A 21,296-nucleotide genomic window follows, 5' to 3' on the forward strand; every position below is an offset into this window, starting at 1 on the left:
CATGTTTATCTTTATAGCATCTGATATGACTAACCATGACTCATACCTCTCAACTATACAGATTTTTGCAGAATGTCCAGATTTTTAGCTCATATTTTTGGCTTTTTCCTCATAAAATTTGTGGTTTCCTGGCAAGTTGTTGGGATGATCTTAGGACTAAAGTCACTAAATAATGAAATACATTTGAGTTTCAGACTTCACATCCTTCAGAGAATGTATGTTAAAACAAACCTTGTTACTCTAGCAACTTCATAAGTTTATAAGAGTGATATTTAAAATATGTCCCTGTTTTTGGGCCTTTGCCCCCCCCCCCATTTTGGTAGGTATCTGGCCCTTATGTGGTTACCACTTTCCCTTAGCTTTAGTTTTGCTCATAGGTAAGTATTAGGCTAGCTGTCCTTGTAGACCATTTTAAGCCTAGGCAGTTTCCTTTCAAAGGTGAAGAATTAAATCCTGTACCTTTTGTCTGTGAGGTAAACATCTTAACCATTATGCCAAACCCCAACAACAAATTAGGTAAAACTGATGTCAGCATAAAGTCACCATTGCTGCACCAAGTGCAAAATGCATGACACATGCTTAAGAGAATCATAGTGTAAAGCAGGTGAGAAAAAAAAATTAAGATAAGGTAGACTGTGATGTTAGTCTAGGTAGAGGATCGAGCCAAAGTTGATTAAACTATCCTTATTTGATATCAGATTCTGTCTTTTGTTTGCTAGTACTGAACACAGTAAAAGCGAAAAGTCTTTGTTCCCCGCATAATTTATTAACACCTTTTATTTCACAGCCCACATTGTACCAACATAACAGAGAATAAATTGTCTGAAACACTGGACTGAGAAGAAAACTAGGCTAGCTGGATATGTTGTGGAAATTATCCGTCTTCATGAAAAAGAGCTGTGTAATAATAAATGAAGCCTGAAAAGGGAAGTGAATGACTCCAGCAGAAACACATATGGCAATAGATTGCAAAATATTTTATGCTAAAAAAAGCCATTTTCTCTTTTACCAATATTTGACTTCAAAAGTGACAAGGGAGGAAGTAGCAGCCCCCTCCTCCTTGTATCCTTACTGTGGTGAGATAGTATCAAAAAGATGACTGCTGCACATAAAAACTGAGCAAAAGCAAAACTAAGCACTCAGAATAAACATGCTATGATGAAACAGAGGACTTATGTTGAGCAAAATCTCTAAACTCTGTGGGTCATGTGAAGTCTAGTTAAAATTTTGAACTGACAGCTTATGTTCAGTTCTCCTTTTTATGAGGTACTTCTTAGTGAAAGAGGTGAGAATAAGCTATAGACATTCACGAGGTACAATGTACAATCAGCTGAAAGTTATCGTCACTGTACTGAACCTTTTTCTTCTCCTTACCAAAGAAGGTAATTGTTTTCCTGCTTAAAACATTGATATGTTTATGACAATATTATGTGTTGTATCGCTAGTAAATTGAACTGAAGTTCACTGGTATTATTTATAATGTTTTAGAAATAAGTACAAAATGTAGACATATTTATGCAAGTAGTTAGATTGTACAGTCGTATTGTGTTACTTGGTTGTATTACCCTCACATTATTTCTGAACAACAAAGCATTTTAAAGTTATAGTTTTATTGCCAAAAATAATACTAAAAAGCTTCACAATATGCAGAAATCAGAAAGTATAGTCTTTACAAAGGCTCTTAAGGCATGACATGCATTGTTTGGGAAGTCCTTTAGACATTTACTCTCCTCTAAATTGCCCATAGGTGCATTTGTGCACTGAGTGTCTGCATGCTGTGATTACATGATATGTCATTCAGGATGACTTTCTAGGCCTATGCCACTGGGCACAGAGAAAGCACTGTGTCCGTGCCATTATGATAAGAAGGTACTCAGAGAATGAATGTTCTCATTGTATTTTTATGTCTGCATTGTTGCTGATGCTTTTCAGCAGCAGGGATTTCATGTGCTGACGTGATTACAAATTTTTGAAGTTTTATCTTCAGTGACTGTAATCTCTGGAGTTTATCTTCAGTGGAAGGTCCTGCTCCCTGACTAAACAAGAGGAACAATTTTGTTAGCGGAAGAGGTGAATGATCAGATGGGATTAATGATCCTGCCATAAAACACCACTTCACGGATAAAATGTAATACAATATAAATGGTTATTCTAAGGTAGCCAGTAAAGGGAAGTAAATAGTTGCAATGTAGCTACAGAGGACTAAAGCTAGATTCTGGGTCAGTGACTAAACCAACACTTATGACTGTATGAGACAAGTTGATAGCTAAGCTCCAATATGGATATTTGAATTCTGAGATTGGATTCACAATAGGTTCTGTTTTATTCTAAAATTAGAAGTCTGTACTACCTGCAGAGGATTGGCTTTTGTTAAAAATAGAAATGTTTGCTCATAAATGAACATGCTACAGTGGTAGTCTGTATGAAAGAATGTATGGGGCATTCTCTGGGCATGGGATGCTGCTATTAGAACAGACATAATTAAGGAATTTTAGGAATGGATAGAAAAGCAGAATTAAATTAAGAATTCTAACAGTCCTCAGGACACACATAGCATGGGCGGAGAGTCTGACTGCTGAAGAGGAGTAAATTTCTTCCTTGCAGAGTTCTGAAGATAAAAAGGACATTTTGGAAGATATGGAAATGAAGTGTCAAATCCTTTAATAGCTCTGCAAATTAACTCCTTCAAGTTAGTTTCAGACTATAACACTTATTGCAGTGATTTCTTGAATCCATGTTGCTGGATATAAAGAACTGTTTTTTTTTTGTTTTGTTTTTTTTGAGGGGCATCTCTTAGGTAGCACACCAAGGTGAAACAAAATAAGCGGTCTTAGTGTAGCAGTTTGTCTTTGTCCTTACAACTAAAAATACTAGTATCAATTGTCCCTTAATTAAGCACTCAGTGATGGAAAGCTCTTTTTACAATTTCAAGTGCATGTTTTACATGATGTACACTTCGAGAAAATGTTTGCTAAAACACTGCAGACATTTGTATCATGTATTCTTGATGCTGCGGTAGCATTGTTGCCTCACAGTAAGACGTTGTCCTGTTCGATAATCAGCTAGAGCGACTTCTGTGTGGAGACATGCGTGAATGGGCATACCTTCGTTGAAGGTTGTGCATCAGGGCCGGTAGCTTGGCACTTAAAAATCTACTGCCAATTATTAGCAGACCGGAGTTCCGCTGTGGTGACCCCTAACCGGGAAAAGCCAAATGACACAACATTCTTGATGCTCTATGGGCAGCCATGGTGGTGCAGCAGTTAGCGTCGCCTCACAGCAAGAGGTTCTCCAGTTTGATCCTAAGCTGGGGTGCCTTCTGTGTGGAGTCTGCATGTCCTCCCTGTGGTCACGTGGGTTTCCTCCCAAATACATGCTTTAGGTGGATTGGACACTCTAAAGTGTGCCTTCTGTGGAAGGTTGGGCGCCAGGCTGGCAACTCGACACTGTAAAACTCCACTGCCAATCATGAGCAGACAGGTGATCTGCTGTGGCGACCCCTAACTGGCAAAAGCCGAAAGAAGAAGAAGATTCTTGATGTTCTGTGCTTGTGTTTATGTTGATAAGCAACAAAAAGCAATGCAATACAGAGGCAGCTGGTGTTATATGAATATATGCTACATGAATTTGTGCCATGACTCTCTGCTACACAAAACTTAATGTACAGTAGTCAAATCTGCAGATTGGTAAACATAGTTGTACTCCTTAAACATCATTAAAAGATGCAGAATAATTTCCTGTTTTGTTGAACGTTCCTTATGGTTTCATACAGTCTTGTGAGTGCATTTGCTGTCTGTGAGATTACTTTGTTTATTTTTATTTACCTTTTGTTAAATGGGTAAGTAAACTGATTCATGGATCTTTTTCAGCCTTGACCAAAATCACAAGAACGAGAGTAAAACATATACATATTTTAGCATTCATTTTGCCAATTGGTATCATACTTGTTCCATTTTGTTGAAGAGTGAGATTGCGCTCTATATTTGATTAGTTGACTGTGTGTAACTTTGAACTGGGACATAGAGCAATTGTTAAGTTATATAATCTTGTCTCCGAGTTAAGGAAGTTTTGAGAGTGTAGGGAGCAAGGTCCCCCCAGTTTCCCATGTAAAGAAGTAGGGAACCTCAGTGATATGAGGAGGGCAAACCTCCCATTGTTTCAGTGTTTTACCTTTAAATATTGCGGTGTATTTTCATATGAATATAAAGTGGCATTTTGTACATGAATGCCAATATCATGCTAACAGGGAAGATGGTATGTTATTCCCATGATGCTAGCAGTACTCCTGGTGTTGTAATATGTTGTTATTCTAGTGTTCTTTGTTAGGAGAGAACGTTAATGCTGAATGTGAAGGCTTCTTAAAGAAGATGCAGCCGTATGTTGCAATCTTTCCAGTAATGTTATTAAAGACATAGAGGCATCAACTTCCTGAACAAGCCATAGTTAATCACATGTGTAACTGATGCCACAATTAATCACATGTGTAACTGATGCCACAATTAATCACATGTGTAACTGATGCCACAATTAATCACATGTGTAACTGATGCCACAATTAATCACGTGTAACTGATGCCACAATTAATCACATGTGTAACTGATGCCACAATTAATCACATGTGTAACTGATGCCACAGTTAATCACATGTGTAACTTATTATCCTCTGACTAAATCTCATTCACAACTGATACACTTGCTTTTATAACTAAGCTCCTTTTACATTGTGTGTTCACAACCATCACTATTTTGCACTGGTTTTAGATCTGTACTCTGTGTTAATTGAATTAGCTGTCATCTCTGCAATTAGTAGCACAGAAAAAACACCTCCTGTTACCATGGTGTTCAAGCCTGCATTAGTCTCACCTTTAGTCGACTTACTAGCAGTTTTCTAAAGCAGTATAGCAACTGCCTCATGTTTCCTGATAACCCACTTCTACTAACACATACTGGTTCCACCTGTGACAGATGTCTATTTATGAAAATAAGAGGTTAATTTCACCATCCTGTCCATTATCAGTAAACATCACAACAGCAATACTACATTATCATAGCACTAAAACATCACTACCACTAAATATGCTGAAGTACTAAAGAAATCCCTGTATAACTTTTCAAGTGATCCCAGACATCTTGTTAGCTTATCTCAGCCACATATCACAAATACTAACACCACACCCACCCATATCTGCAGTCACATGCATTACTACTTGGAGTCACCTGCACTGTAACTTTATACTCTTAAAGTCCCACAAAAGCCTGAAGCAAATCCCAGAAATATCTTAGTCATCAGTGACTCCATTGTAAGACATACGGATGAAACACTTAGCAGGTTAATAAGGGATCATTTGATAGTCAATTACCCCTCTGGTGCAAGGATCAAGGAGGTCACTAGGTACCTTAGGTCCCTGCATATTCCCAGATGCAGTTATACCTATGTGGTTGCCCCTGTGGGGGTTATTGACCTAGCATATTCTACACTGAGGGAAATGCAGAAAGGCATTGTAGAGTTCACTGTTCATGTCTTAAAAGAGGGTGAGGCCCTGACACTGAGGAACATTCTAGTATCCCTAACAATGATGCCTAAATTCAAGGATAAAATAACTGACTTCAGTACTTAGCTAGTAAATTAGTTTTCATTCAAAGGGGGTCTAAAATGTGTCTGCATGGCTGAAATGGTCACTAGCCCCTCCTGCTTTGACAAGGATGACTTGTATCTTTCACTCCTTAGTTTTCACATACTGACTAAAACCTTGCTATCTCCATAGTGCCTCTTTTAGGCAGAGTTCACCAGATGGACATCTCAACACACCAAACTCCAATCTGGATAATATCAAGGTAGCACTATTGAATGCCAAAAGCCTAAATACCAAATCTCTTAACCTGAGGGCTTTTTTAATCTCAAAGACATCAACATTTATATAATGACAGAAACCTGATTCCATTGTAGTGATAACACACCCTAAGTTCTGGGATACAATGTTTCATTGTAGTGATAGCACTCCCTAAGTTCCGGGGTATAATGTTTCATTGTAGTGATAACACTCTCTAAGTTCCGGGATATAATGTTTCATTGTAGTGATAGTACTCCCTAAGTTCCGGGGTATAATGCTTCATTGTAGTGATAGTACTCCCTAAGTTCTGGGATATAATTTCTCATTGCAGTGATAGCACTCCCTAACTTCCGGGATATAATGTTTCATTGTAGTGATAGTACTCCCTACGTTCCGAGATACAATGTTTCATTGTAGTGATAGCACTCCCTAAATTCCGGGATATAATGTTTCATTGTAGTGATAGTACTCCCTACGTTCCGAGATACAATTTTTCATTGTAGTGATAGCACTCCCTAAGTTCCGGGATATAATGTTTCATTGTAGTGATAGTGCTCCCTACGTTCCGAGATACAATTTTTCATTGTAGTGATAGCACTCCCTAAGTTCCGGGATATAATGTTTCATTGTAGTGATAGTGCTCCCTACGTTCCGGGATACAATGTTTCATTGTAGTGATAGTACTCCCTACATTCCGAGATACAATGTTTCATTGTAGTGATAGCACTCCCTAAGTTCCAGGATATAATGTTTCATTGTAGTGATAGTACTACCTACATTCCAAGATACAATGTTTCATTGTAGTGATAGCACTCCCTAAGTTCCGGGATATAATGTTTCATTGTAGTGATAGTACTCCCTAAGTTCCGAGATACAATGTTTCATTGTAGTGATAGCACTCCCTAAGTTCTGGGATATAATTTTTCATTGTAGTGATAGCACTCCCTAAGTTCCGGGATATAATGTTTCATTGTAGTGATAGTACTCCCTATGTTCCGAGATACAATGTTTCATTGTAGTGATAGCACTCCCTAAATTCCGGGATATAATGTTTCATTGTAGTGATAGTACTCCCTATGTTCCGAAATACAATGTTTCATTGTAGTGATAGCACTCCCTAAGTTCTGGGATATAATTTTTCATTGTAGTGATAGCACTCCCTAAGTTCCGGGATATAATGTTTCATTGTAGTGATAGTACTCCCTATGTTCCGAGATACAATGTTTCATTGTAGTGATAGCACTCCCTAAATTTCGGGATATAATGTTTCATTGTAGTGATAGTACTCCCTATGTTCCGAAATACAATGTTTCATTGTAGTGATAGCACTCCCTAAGTTCTGGGATATAATTTTTCATTGTAGTGATAGCACTCCCTAAGTTCCGGGATATAATGTTTCATTGTAATGATAGTACTACCTACGTTCCGAGATACAATGTTTCATTGTAGTGATAGCACTCCCTAAGTTCCGGGATATAATGTTTCATTGTAGTGATAGTACTCCCTACATTCCGAGATACAATGTTTCATTGTAGTGATAGCACTCCCTATGTTCCGGGATATAATGTTTCATTGTAGTGATAGCACTCCCTACGTTCCGAGATACAATGTTTCATTATTTCATTATTTTTTTACTCTTACTGTTTTTAAAAGCATTTTATATTACTATGTAGTTTAGATTCATCTCCTAATTTACTAGGTGTTACGTGTTGAAACAAATTTTTTATTCTACCTCTATTTGTTTTCGTTACTTATATTATGCATTATGTAAGAAATCATTGTTTACTGCCTGTATTGGAGCTTTTCTCCCCGGGCCTCTACTGAAAACAGATATTTATGTCCAGTTAGACTAGCCCGGTCAACAAATGTAAAATAAAATAAATAAATAATTGTAGTGATAGCACTCCCTAAGTTCCGGGATATAATGTTTCATTGTAGTGATAGTACTCCCTAAGTTCTGGGATATAATGTTTCATTGTAGTGATAGTACTCCCTACGTTCCGGGATACAATGTTTCATTGTAGTGATAGCACTCCTTAAGTTCTGGGATATAATGTTTCATTGTAGTGATAGCGCTCCTTAAGTTCCGGGATATAATGTTTCATTGTAGTGATAGTACTACCTACGTTCCGAGATACAATGTTTCATTGTAGTGATAGCACTCCCTAAATTCCGGGATATAATGTTTCATTGTAGTGATAGTACTCCCTACGTTCCGAGATACAATTTTTCATTGTAGTGATAGCACTCCCTAAGTTCTGGGATATAATGTTTCATTGTAGTGATAGTGCTCCCAACGTTCCGAGATACAATGTTTCATTGTAGTGATAGCACTCCCTAAGTTCTGGGATATAATGTTTCATTGTAGTGATAGTACTACCTACGTTCCAAGATACAATGTTTCATTGTAGTGATAGCACTCCCTAAGTTCCGGGATATAATGTTTCATTGTAGTGATAGCACTCCCTACGTTCCGAGATACAATGTTTCATTGTAGTGATAGCACTCCTTAAGTTCCGGGATATAATGTTTCATTGTAGTGATAGCACTCCCTACTTTCCGAGATACAATGTTTCATTGTAGTGATAGCACTCCCTATGTTCCAGAGTACAATGCCAGCCATGCATGCTGATCTACTGGCAGCTGTCTTGGGAACTATCTGCATTTATTCATAACCTCATTGTCTTTTACCAGAACTGGTCAAGTCCTAGTTACTCTCAATAAAATTGATTATCACTTTATAGCCAATTACAGATCCCCATCTTTGACCCCTTTAGAGTATGCAGAATACCTTAACCAGTTAGAAAAGTTAACGATCAAACCAAAAACATTTTTCATGGGTGACTTCATCTATCTGCACATAAACTGGTAAACATATCCTACTAACAAAAATATGCCCAGAGATTTCAGGACTTTGTAAATGATAATACATTTGACTACATTGCCCCCTTACCACTAAAGATGTTACTTTTCCTGCTTTTGTCCTCATAAACATTTTCTAATTGCACCTCCCTGCCTGTTACCTCCCTCCATAATCAATCAGACCATCTCACTGTGATCTTCTCTATGTAAACCTGCTTTCTGGCTCCTAATGACTTCTCTACTTTCAGAGATTACTCCAAAATCAATAATTTACTATTTACTGATCTTGTTGATAATCAGAAATGGTATACCTCTTCAGCAAACCTTGTAACTGTGGTTACTACCTACTCCTCAGAATTTTATTCCCTCTTGACTAGATGCATTAAGGTGTCCATACCCATCTGATATAAGGAAAATTGCAAGTCTGAACTACTACATCAACAAACTCTATAACAAAAAGAAAAGACTCCTGGCCATTACTAAAAGTTGTCCAGTTTATCATTATAAAAGGGATTTAAACTTGACAAGCAAGCCTATCAAACTAACCATTAAGAAATGTAAAGCCAACTATGAACTTAGGATTCAAACAAATTCAAAATGCAACCATAAGGCCTTCTTCAGCTATATTAAGAAGTTTGGAAGTAACCAACAGATCTGTACTGAATGTATCTCCAATGGTACCTTCCTCTCTGGCTCCAAGGTCATTACTAATGTTTGTGTGCAAAAATACTCTTTTAGCTTCACTCCACCCACGTTTTCCTATGTTCAATCCAGTCCCACTCAAATCTCCCAGACCAATTTGAACCAAGTCCTTTTGACACTTCCAAAATTAAAAATATAACATTCATTGGTCCCGACAATATCCAAAAAACAGCGGCACAAAAATGAGAAATCTGTCCCACCATGGCTGAAACGGGAGAACTAGAATCTTCCGTGTGAATTAATTAAAATCAAAAGTCCACGAAAAAAAAAACTTTAATTAAAAACTTTTAAAACCATACGTTAAACACTTTTGTCTTACTACTTTTCAGACTTCATCAGAGCTAATCATTCAACTATAGCACCTAGCTTTAAATACTTAATGTTAATTAACTAATTATTTCTTAAAGGGACATTACCAATTAAAATATTAAGTAACACAAAATGTATACATAGAATATAGAGACATAATCTTTACTTCCAGCATAAGTTTCACTTTGCATATTTGCAACATTGGGCTGTATAGCATCCATGTTTCCTGCTTATCACAGACCTTCTGGTGCAAAAAAACTCCCATTTCAGTTTACAAGACATAGCTGACCGACACTACCTTCTTTGGTTGTCTCCTATTGTGCTCAATGCTTGGAGTCTAAACATGAACCTCTACTCACTACAAGCTTTCCTCACCCTAGAGAATGCTGACATCTGTGCGGCCACTGAGACGTGATTTAAAACTGCAGAGTGCACACCCCCAGTGCAAGGCTATAATACCTTCCACACATTTAGACCAGCTACTACACAGGCAGGGACTAAAGATTGTGGTATCTCCATTTACATAAAAAAATAAATAACTTCAAGGCTAGTCAAACAGGACAATCCATGTTCATATCACCATAGGCAAAATCCCATACCACTTCCTTGCAAGATATAGGTCCCCTTCTATGGCCCAGGAAACCCGTAACATGTGTTTAAGTTTACTGGAAATATTCACTATCCAAGTCAATATCATAATTATGGGCAACTTTAATTACCCCATTATTAACTGGGAATCATATATGACACCAAACATGGAGGCACAGAGATTTCTGGATTTTGTAAACACAAACTCCCTGGACCAGATTGTCAATACGCTGACCAGGGTTGCAAACATACTGGATCTGGTCCTCACTAATACTGGAGAGTGTCGCAGACCCGCTAGTGTAATATCATCTCTGGTAAGGTCAGACCACAAAATGGTCTCCTGGAAGTAAAAATAAAGCCCAACACCCCAGAAATGAATCTACTTCAGAAAATCACCTCAACAGTAAGTTTAATATCATATGGCTGACATCATATGATCGACTTTCTGAAAAGTTGAACAACGGAAAATAATAAAAATCTATGGGGATTTTTGCTGCACTCCACCCACACCTCATGTATATTATATATACCAACTCCAGGATCACAATACAGTGGGGAAAAGGATAAATTCCCCGATACCTACTGTACAACGATCTCCATTCAAAAGCTTCAGCATCTCGGAAAGTAAATCATATGGTCTCAATCTGCTAGAGACACTCAGGTTTTTATGTCCCTTTACTACATCCAGTGGAAATACCAGTGACTATACCTCTAGAGTGGACAATATCCCTGATAACGCAGATCGTTCTCCAACATGGACATCTGGACATTTTAAGCAGATATCTCACAGTGCAACTTAATTTAATAACTTTCATAATGACATTTTCAGTTGTGGGCATCCTTTTGTTACTACCTACAGTGCTAATAGAGAACATGTCTCTGACATCATCAACAAAAACTGGCAATTAATTTCTTGCCATAAAGATACTTATGAACTTTTTGGAGCAGGCCCAAGGATCATTTATAAATGTGGCACTAGTTTCAAAAACATCTTTAATAATTTACCTGGTACCTGCATTTCTTACAATAGCAAAATGTCAAAATGCAGCACTTGTACACAATGCCGTTATATATATTTTGGTGATAAGATCTGGCTTGGTAAAAAGAAAATAAAAGTACCAAGACAATTTAATTGTTATTCTTCAGTGGTCATGTATGTAGCCTTGTGCACCTGCTGTCGAGCCTATTATGTAGGCAAAACAGAGCATAAGCTGAAACAACATATATCTGAACATATATACGATATTACAAAAGCTAGGTCAACTGATGCTCTGTATAAACATATTGCTAGAAATGAGGAACACAGTTTTCAATTTGCCATCATACAGAAATTTGACATCAGTCCAAGGGGTGGCCCACGTCCTATTATATTAGAGCAACGGGAACTTTGGTGGCAAATCTTTTTAAATGCTGCCATGCCTCCAGGACTCAATGATATTATAACAATCAACAGCCTTCTCAGAATGAAGGCATATCAAAAATAACTCAGTATACATATAGAATTGTGTCATACATGCTTATGTTGATACTTATTGTGATATTTAATTTTAATTGTTTGCCTAATTGAGGTTACAAATTTACTATTATGTCTCATTATCATTTTTATTCTATTTTTATTTTATTTACTAATCTTACATATTCTCCTTGCATCATTTCCTGATAAGTACATATTTACTGTCTTCAGTAGTTCTATTTTATATGGTTATTGTGTTTATTTTAGGGTTACAGCATGGCACAAATTGACTTGTATTCATTCAGTTATAATGCTGCAACTTGGATACATTGTCATTGTATGTCTCTTTAAATTTCTTCACAATTTTTGGCTCTACATTCAAAATTTACATGCAATAAGTTTGTATGTGGACAATGCAGCGGTGTAGCAGGTAGTATTATCACCTCACTGCAAGAGGTTCTCTGGTTTTATTCTCAGCTGGGGTGCCTTCTGTGCAGAGTATGCATGTCCTCTCTGCATTTGTGTGGGTTTCCACGGGGTGCTCCAGTTTTCTCCCTCATTCCAAAGACATGCAGTAGGTGGATTGGACACTCTAAACTGGCCCTAGGTTTGAATGTGTGCATGCAGATGCGTGTGGTGCACCCGCTGAGGTGGTTTGGGCCTTGGGCTAGAAACCTAAGCCCATAAAATCTGTAACTGCTACAGAAACAACAAGTGCTGAAAGGTGTTTGTTGCCTGATGTACCACATGGTGCATAAATGAGAAAGAGAAGTTTATATATAAGGCTGTCATATGACCAATTGTTTTATCTGAAGAAGGCTTAACTATATCAGACAAAAGCAATTCTTTTTTAATTATTTGCTACTAATAAATTTGAATTTTAACTGTATATTTTATTTTAGGCATTCTTTAATCCTATATATTTCAGGATATTTTACTTCTTGTAGCTCTGCTTGTTGATTTTTTTGTGCAGTTTTTGGATCTATAGTTTGTTTTATGTTGTGCAACTTATAAACAAAGTATGGCATCTATATGCAAGGATGTCATAGTTTTATTGTATTCAGCATTTATCAAATCCATCATTGAGTACAAGGCCCCCTTTGGTATGTACCTTACCAGGCACCTCCACAGAGGTCCCTCACTGATAGAATACAGAGCATACGTTACATGTCCTATCCAGACCACCTCAATGGCCTATCTCTGTATTCTGTCTCCTATGGGCTGTTGAAATGATATCTATGCCTGGCATACAAGGCTTTGTCAGATCCCACTCTGATAGACCTCATGCATATCTGCAAAAAACAGCACCGGAATCACCCATCCCTAAGACATAAACCTTGCCTGTGATATAAATAGGACCTGCTGGAAAGATAGGTATGTATTCCAGAGACTACCCCTTCTCTGGAACAGGCTAGCCCACCATGTGAAGTAGAGTTCCTCCCTAACCCAATTCAAGTGTAACTTGACAATTGGATGGAGAATAGGAATTTCAGCCCAGGTTTGGCACCTATGTCTCTAGCACTTATCAAGGGTACCAGAACTTGTCAGAAATTTTCTTGCATGGTTAGACTTAAAAGGGCCCTAGTGGTCGATAGCCTAGTACACACCTAAGAACTTATGAACCTGTGAACTCCAGCAGAATTTTTATTTAATAACCTGATAGCAGGGCAAGTATTGTTTTACTTTGTTTTAATTTTGTTTGCTTCTTATTTTCAGTACATGTAGCTCAGAGCTATTTGAATCCCCATAGCTTTTTCAGGGTTTATTTTCAAAAATCAACATCTCTTTCTTGCAGCACAAAGTAATGAACCCCCTTTTTCTTGTTAGAGTGTTTTGGCTTTTAGTTGCAAAACTTTCTTGCTGTACTCAGTAATGAGTCCCTCTTTTTCATGTTGAGTGTTTTGGTCTAGAATCAGCACAGTTTTCTTGCTTTACTCAGCAATAAACCCCTTTTGGTCAGAGGGCTTCACCTTTCAGTAAAAGGTACCTTTTAGCAACTTTAGTCTCATAAAATGCCATCAGTTTTATTATGTACAGACTATTGCAAGTCTTTTAATATAACACCAACACATATTTTTCCAGGCGACCCTTTAACTGACATAAAGCATATCCTTCAACTGTCCAGATTTTCGCAGAATGCCCAGATTTTGCCTCAGATTTTAGGCTGTTCCTCATAAAATATGTGTTTTCTTACAAATCACTGAAGATTAAATAATGCCATACATTTGACTTTCAGACTTCTTATCCTTCAGTAAATACATGCCAAGACAAATCCTACTATTCTAGCAACTTTCTGAAATTATGAGAGTAATATTTAAAATCTGTCCCTATTTTAGGGCCTTTGTCCCCCCCCCCATTATTTTAGCCTTTCTCCAGATCTCTTGCACTAAGAGGTAGAGAGGTATGACATAAAGGCCAACTTGTATTGCTGGAGTAAGCCTCTCCATGGATACAGGGAAAATATTCTTGTATGTTAAATTAGCAATTTACTACTTAGAAAGGCTTTCCTCTACTTGGGTCTCATACATTTTACCACAGATGTTTCATTACTCTTCAGACAACATTTATATGCAGACTAATACTCTTGATTTCTTGATTACTTGCAGCACCTGGCAAGATTCAGTGTTGTATAAAATTATGCAAGTTGCTGCAGTCGGTTCCTATTAAAATTAAGTGCTGCATAATGCATTTGTCAGTGTTTTCCACACACTGCATAGATACTGATTCATAATAAATATGGCTTACACAGAGTATCCAGCAGTTTCTTACCAAAACAGTGTATTTAGAGGCTGTACAGATCTTTCCAGAAAGTAACAACAGTGATTTCACTTGCTTCTAATAAAGGACAATTCACAAATGCAAGAAATGTCAAGGTGAGATATGCAATATACTTTTATAATCTTGCAAGATAACATATTCTTCCTCTAAATTTGATATAACAGCCTGGTAAGATTTCACTCTGCACTCTATAGAGCTATGAGATTTATATTCAGCAGCCGATAACTCAGTTTTTAATTTACAGTGGAAAAGTACTCACTCATTTGATTTTTTTTCTTTCATAGGATCATAGCAGAATATTAAACTAATGATCCTAAAGAGCCTTTTTAAACCTACCATGTTTCCCAGAAATATTAGAAAAGTATTGTTCCTTTAGTTTGTTTTGGGGGGGGGGTATATAAACTTGGGCATGAGTTGTTAAGCATTTACAAACTCCTCTCTCTAACAGAGACATAGGTGTCAAACCTGGGGTAAATGAATGACTCGCCATCATCTCCTGATCCAAGTTTCCATTTAATAAGTGCAAGGAAGAGTTTTGTTTCCCATGGATGGCAGACACTATCAGAGAAGGGGCAACGTCTGAGACACATTCCCATCCCATTTATGTTGCACATGACATTCAGGTCCCCGGATCAGGTGTTTCTGATACCATTTATTTTGTGAGTGTGCAACAGTTCCATTAAGGCTGGATCAAGATGCATTGTAGGCCAGGCATAAGTCACCTCTCAGCAGCCTGTAAGACACTAAGTGTAAGGACTAGGATTTGAGGTGGTCCTTTTAGGACACAGCCTAATACATAGTTCATTCACATGCTACAAATTTTGCCAGCAGAATATCATAGAGCAACCAACACAATACAGAAAAAATATTGAGTTTAATTCTGTATAACAATAACTTTGAATTGTTTCAGAAACATCGTAGCCTTAGCTTCAAAAGCATTGTATATATGGCTTAGATTTTACATTTAGACTGTTGTTAAAACATGTAGAATAGTTAGCATTTCCCACTGCATAAACTGCCTGGCTTGTTAGTCTCAAAAAATGTTCAATTCTTTTCCCTAGTGTAATCCTTTATATACTCTCAGCAGTTGCCTGACTTATTTTCTCTGAAAAGCCAGTATAGTATTTCTCAGCACATTCGTGAATATAGGCTTTGTGTTGACATTCTTTACATTTTCAGTGCTTCACTTCCTACGCATGTTACTTTCTCACACTTGCACTATTCATAAGCTCTTCCATTCATTGTTATTGTAAATACTCGACAGAAATCATAGAAACAGAATGTACCAATTCCTCATCTAGCACTCACTCATGTCTCTCTTATTGTTAAGCAGGTAAATCAACTCAAAATAGTTCTGTGCTTGTACAGATCAAAATATATTATAGTTTAGTTCAATAAGACCAAACGTTGCCTACCAAATAATACCCAGTGTAATATTAGCAAGCACTCTGGAGACTCACTGTGGTATCGGTGTAATAATGTTTCAGTGAGTGCATGTGGTGCAAGCTATTGACCATGAAAACATACTATTTCAATCACATTATACTAGGAACTAAAATTTAGGTCAGGCAAATGACTCAGTATTCAACTCAGAGAAATAATCTGCAGTTCACTACATCTTTACAAGACTCAAATATCTTTCTTTTTCTGTCTTTCCCTTTCATGATCACTTTTATAAAAGGGGGGGGGGTGGCCACCATCACAAAGAGCAGGTGGATCCTCCTCCTCCCAGATTGTCCCAAAACTGACTGCAGATCCACACACACGTGCACACATACACACACACACACACACACACAATTTAGTATAATCAACAGCATGCTTTGGGGAGATGGGAGCAAACTGGTGTTCTCAGAGAAAACCATGCAGACATGGGGAGAACATACGGACACAAGTAGACAGTAACCAGAACTGAACCTGGATCCTGGTGTTATGAGTCATAATTCTTACCACTGATGTACCATGTTACTCACATATCTACAATGTGTCTGCGTCAAGCTACTCCCATTTCTGCATCAGTTGCAGAAAATATGATGTTGGGATTATCATGTCAGTAATGTTTAACTGCCATGTTATATCTGATAGCTAAAAGAAGCAAGGAGATGACAAACACTTTATACTTTACTGGTAGAAAGATTTTCATACCACTAAAGACACATAGGCTCCTTCTACTACTATATGATAAGTCCATTTCACACAGAGAGTTATGAATGTAAGTATTGCTGGTGTGAGCAAACATGATGTCATGACTGAATATTAATAATGGATATTTTATGGATATGCCGTCTGCACAGAGAAAAGATCTAAGTAAAATTTAGCTTTTAAGAATAGTAATCTTAACTTAAACTGAAAATGGTAACATTTTTCATAAAAAAGCAGCTGCTTTTAAACATATTAACCTAACATTCATACTGAAAATGTTAACATTTTCCATACTAAGTAGCCACTTCAAGAGGAGTGTGAAAAGCCACTATAAGAAAGCATTTTTTAGTTCTGGTTCAGCAATGTAGAATTTGTTAAACTGATGTCTGCCACAAACTTGTCTGAATTAGCTGTCTTTGGTGAATATGCTTTTTGTCCATGATGAGGTAATCTCAAAATTCTTCAGATTAGAGAAGGGGTACATAAGAATGTCTCTGCATATAGGGGTGTGGGAGAGGGCTTTCCTTCCCCACATAAAGCATTTTTTTTCTGCTTTCATGTGTCTTGGTCAAGCACTGATTCTGCAGGTTGTGTTCATCAAAATGGCAGAGTCATCTTTGTCTGTTTCATTTAAACCTAACCTAACCTAACCTGGACCGAAACACTAAAGGCGGAGGTGTGTCCATATTCATTGAGGATATCCACACCTCCAGGCTAGTTGCTCAGCATAATGCATTCGAGATTATCCAAGTGCACTAACTCTGGGCAAGACTGCAATCCAAATTGTAGCTTGCTACAGATCCCACACCATGCCCCAGGATTCCCAATCCTCATTTCTTGATACACTGGAAAATATTAGGGTACAACCCAACACCCTAATAAAGGGAGATTTCAACTACCCCACCATTAACTGGGAAAACTCCTCATGTACCAACTCTTTTGCCCAACGTTTTCTGGAATTCATAAATTCCATTGCCTTGGATCAACTTATCCACATTCCCACCAGGGGCAGCAATATCCTAGACCTGGTCATTACCAACATGGGTGACCGGTGTTCCACATCAGAGGTAAATTCCTCTTTGGTCAGATCCGACCACAAGCTATTTACCCAAGACATCCACATCCCGCCCCCACCCTCCATTAGGGAAACCACCGTAAAAAATTTCTCCAAAGCCAACTTCACACTTTTTAAGACAGAAGTGGCAAACTTCAAAACACCCATGCAGACGGACAATAGAGGCACAACTGTTGAATCCTACACAAATGCACTTTATAAGCACTTACATGAGTGCATGGATCATGCTATCCCTAACAGAACCAAGATGCTATCCTCCAAAAAACAGGAAGCCAATCTGGTGGTCCCCTGCCATAAACAAACTCTACAACAGAAGAAAGAAACTGTTGCAAAAAAAGAGTAAAATCCCATGACTGGAGGAACTCCCTGGTCAGCCTCAGTAAGAAGCTGAGATCCCTCATAAAATACACCAAAGCTAGTTATGAAATCAAAATTGCCACTGATTCTAAAGACAACCACAAAGCATTCTATAGCTATGTCAAGAATCACAATAGCAACACTCAGATCTGCTCTGAGTTACAGCACAATGACAAATATACAGAACAAACTGATATTGCCAACATCCTGGCAGATAGGTTCAGTGCTAACCTTATCCCCCTCTCACCCCCTAAAGGGCCCATTTCTACACAGGAAGAATGCAATGTTCCTGTAATCATGGCTGCACAGGTAAAAAACACACTCTCCAAAGCCAAGAACACAGCATCCATAGGACCTGACAACATCCCAGGCTGCGTTCTACATGAACTACAGAACGAACTGGCACCCCACCTAAGTACCATGTTCAATCATAGCCTCACCTCAGGCTTTATGCCCACTGAGTGGCACACAGAGACAGTTATCCCACTCCACAAAGGGGGAGCCACTACAGACCCCAGGAACTACTACCCCATTAGCCTGACAAGCCTGGTCTGGAACTTATAAACAAAGACATTGGTAATCTCCAAACTTTGGACCCCACCAGTTCGGGTTTGTAAAAGGCAGATCATGTCTCCTAAACCTGATAGACTTCATTGAAGCAGTCACCAAAGCCGCAGACAAGGGTAAGGTGGTTCACACAGCCTATCTAGATCTCGCCAAGGCTTTCATCACCATCCCCCACTCTGGAATTATAGCTAAACTCACTAAACTAGGTATAAATCCCTATGTCACAAGATGGGTTGCCAACTGGCTCACTGACAGAACCCACACTGGGAAAGTACACCAAATCCGACTTCAGACCAGTGACAAGTGGAGTACCACAGAGTTCAGTCCTGGGTCCTCTCCTGTTTGGTATCTACTTCTCTAAAGTACAGGCTAACACAGAAGGTCTTTGGCTAACAAAGTTCACAGATGACTGCAAACTAGGAGCCATAATCAAAACTCTTAACAATGTGGACATCCTACAAAAGGGCCTCACTGAGACAGATGCCTGGTGTCAAAGCCATGGCCTCAAGCTCAATGACAAAAAGTGTATTGTCATCCCCTTTGGTAAAAACTCTGTAACCATGAACTACCACATAGGTGGTAGTCTACGTAACACTGAAAGTACGATAAGAGACCTTGGGACACAGGTGGACAGTAGTCTCTCCTTTGATAATCACATCACCACAGTAGTCAGGAAATACTTCTATGTGGCACACCTCAGCACAAAAGGTTTCTCATCCAGGGAAAAAGAAGTCATTGTTCCCCTGTACTCATCACTCATTAGACCCATTATAGTGCACAATGCTGCTTTTGGTATGTACCTCACAAGACATCTACAACAACTGGAAAGGCTGCAGAAATACCTCACAAAGAGGATTTCTGCCCTCAAACAGATGCCCTACGCAGACCATCTCAAAAAACTCCAACTTTACTCCGTTGTATATTGCCTACTCAGAGGCAATCTCTGCCTGACATACAAAGCTATGACAAACCCAGAGCTGTTGGACATGCTCCACTTAAAGAAGTCTCAGTCCTTCTCAGCTACATGCTCTAGGGACCTAAACCTTGTCACCACAATAAACAGAACATGCTGGAGGGATAGATTCCTGTCCCAGAGACTTCCCATACTCTGGAACAAACTACCTATCTATATCAAACAAAGCTCCTCATTTGCACTCTTCAAGAAAAATCTTGATGATTGGATGGGAAATAGGAAATTCACCCCAGGGATTACTTCTGTGGCTCTGCTCGACAAGGGCACAGGAAAATAATTTTCTTAGGTGGCGAAAGCCAGACTACCTTTTTGGCTAGGCTTATATAGGCCATAGGGCCAATAGCCTAGTACCTACCTATCAACCTATGAACCTATGAAATGCCCATACTTGACTTTCGGCTTTTCCTGGTTAGGGGTCGCCACAGTGGAACTCCGGTCCGCTCATAATTAACAGTGGATTTTTACAATGCCAAGTTGCCAGCCCGACATCCAACCTTCAACGAAGGCACACCCATTCACCCTCGCACCTACCTGCATGTCTTTAACATCACTCGACCGTGGGGAGGGCATGCAGACTCCACACAGAAGGCACTCCAGCCGAGAATCAAATGGGAGAACCTCTTGCTGTGAGGTGACAATGGTAACCGCTGCATCACCATGGCTTCCAACCTATGAAATGACCATAAATCAATTAAATACAGAATTCAGCATCACTAATAATGTAGGACATCTTTCAGTTTCAGTGTGAATATTTGGTAAAACTCTTGCTCTCACAGTTATGTAAATAGGGTCAATGATGAGGGAGGAAATAAATTAAAGCAGTAAAAAGGACAAAAAGTAATGATGTCATACATGGCATACGTTGATTACACTCCAAAATCCTGGCAAACACAACCTTGTTATGCACCTCTCTGCCATCAAAGAGGTGCACAACACATTTTGTAGTCCATGGAGTGGGGTGATCACGCTGTGATACCATGAAAAAGACAAACTAATTAAGCACTTCTCTAGCATGAGACCCAATGTCAGCAACTGTTAAGCACCTCTGCTTCAGTTATTATGATCGATTGTCATACTAGGCAGTTAAACCTGCCAGTAATGACCAGCAAGCAGCAGTGGCAGAATTAAAAACAGATTTGTTTCTGCCTGTTGTCTGTGCCAGTAATCTGTTCCTGACTTACTGTAATGCAACATAATGTGTTACGCTGCCTTTCTGACTCAGCTCATTAAGTGATTTATGGCTTTGAAAGCAGGTAAACACTTATTGTTTTAGTTTTCCTTTTGTAAGTAGTAGTACATGGAGCAGATAAAGCTTTAGCATGTAAAGTCTCATTTTAATATCTTGCAGTAGTTAATGTTTGACTGAATATAAAATTAAGTATGGCTTTCATTTTTTTCCATCAGTTCTAAGAGGAAGTTGCTTCACAACTCACATGTTGAAAATGCTTCCTATTTAGAAACCTGAGGTAAAACTGACTAAAATGAGAAAACTGAGAATAAAAACCTACAGGCTGAAAATGACTAACTCACAACAAGTAGACACACACACACACACACACACACACACACACACACACACACACACACACACACACACACACACACACACACACACACATATATTTTCATATGCCAAGGTCATTCACTGTTACAGAAAA

General features: G+C 38.5%; 1 protein-coding gene across 2 annotated transcripts in view; it reads left to right on the forward strand.

Annotated features, from left to right (window-relative positions):
- Nucleotides 1–1,097: 1,097 nt before the first annotated feature.
- The window catches only part of IGSF6 (immunoglobulin superfamily member 6), a 106,560-nt gene continuing 86,361 nt past the window's right edge, over nucleotides 1,098–21,296 (forward strand). Inside the window, exon 1 of one of the 2 annotated variants that reach the window (XM_044089622.1) lies at nucleotides 1,098–1,382. In XM_044089622.1, coding sequence (XP_043945557.1) covers nucleotides 1,262–1,382 — 121 coding nt within the window. In that variant the 5' untranslated portion in view covers nucleotides 1,098–1,261. The remainder of the gene's footprint in view (nucleotides 1,383–21,296) is intronic. The other variant, XM_044089621.1, reaches the window with a different exon arrangement.

Source organism: Protopterus annectens, chromosome 12.part0, assembly GCF_019279795.1.
Source record: "Protopterus annectens isolate FY-2018-M chromosome 12.part0, PAN1.0, whole genome shotgun sequence".
NCBI lineage: Eukaryota > Metazoa > Chordata > Ceratodontiformes > Protopteridae > Protopterus > Protopterus annectens.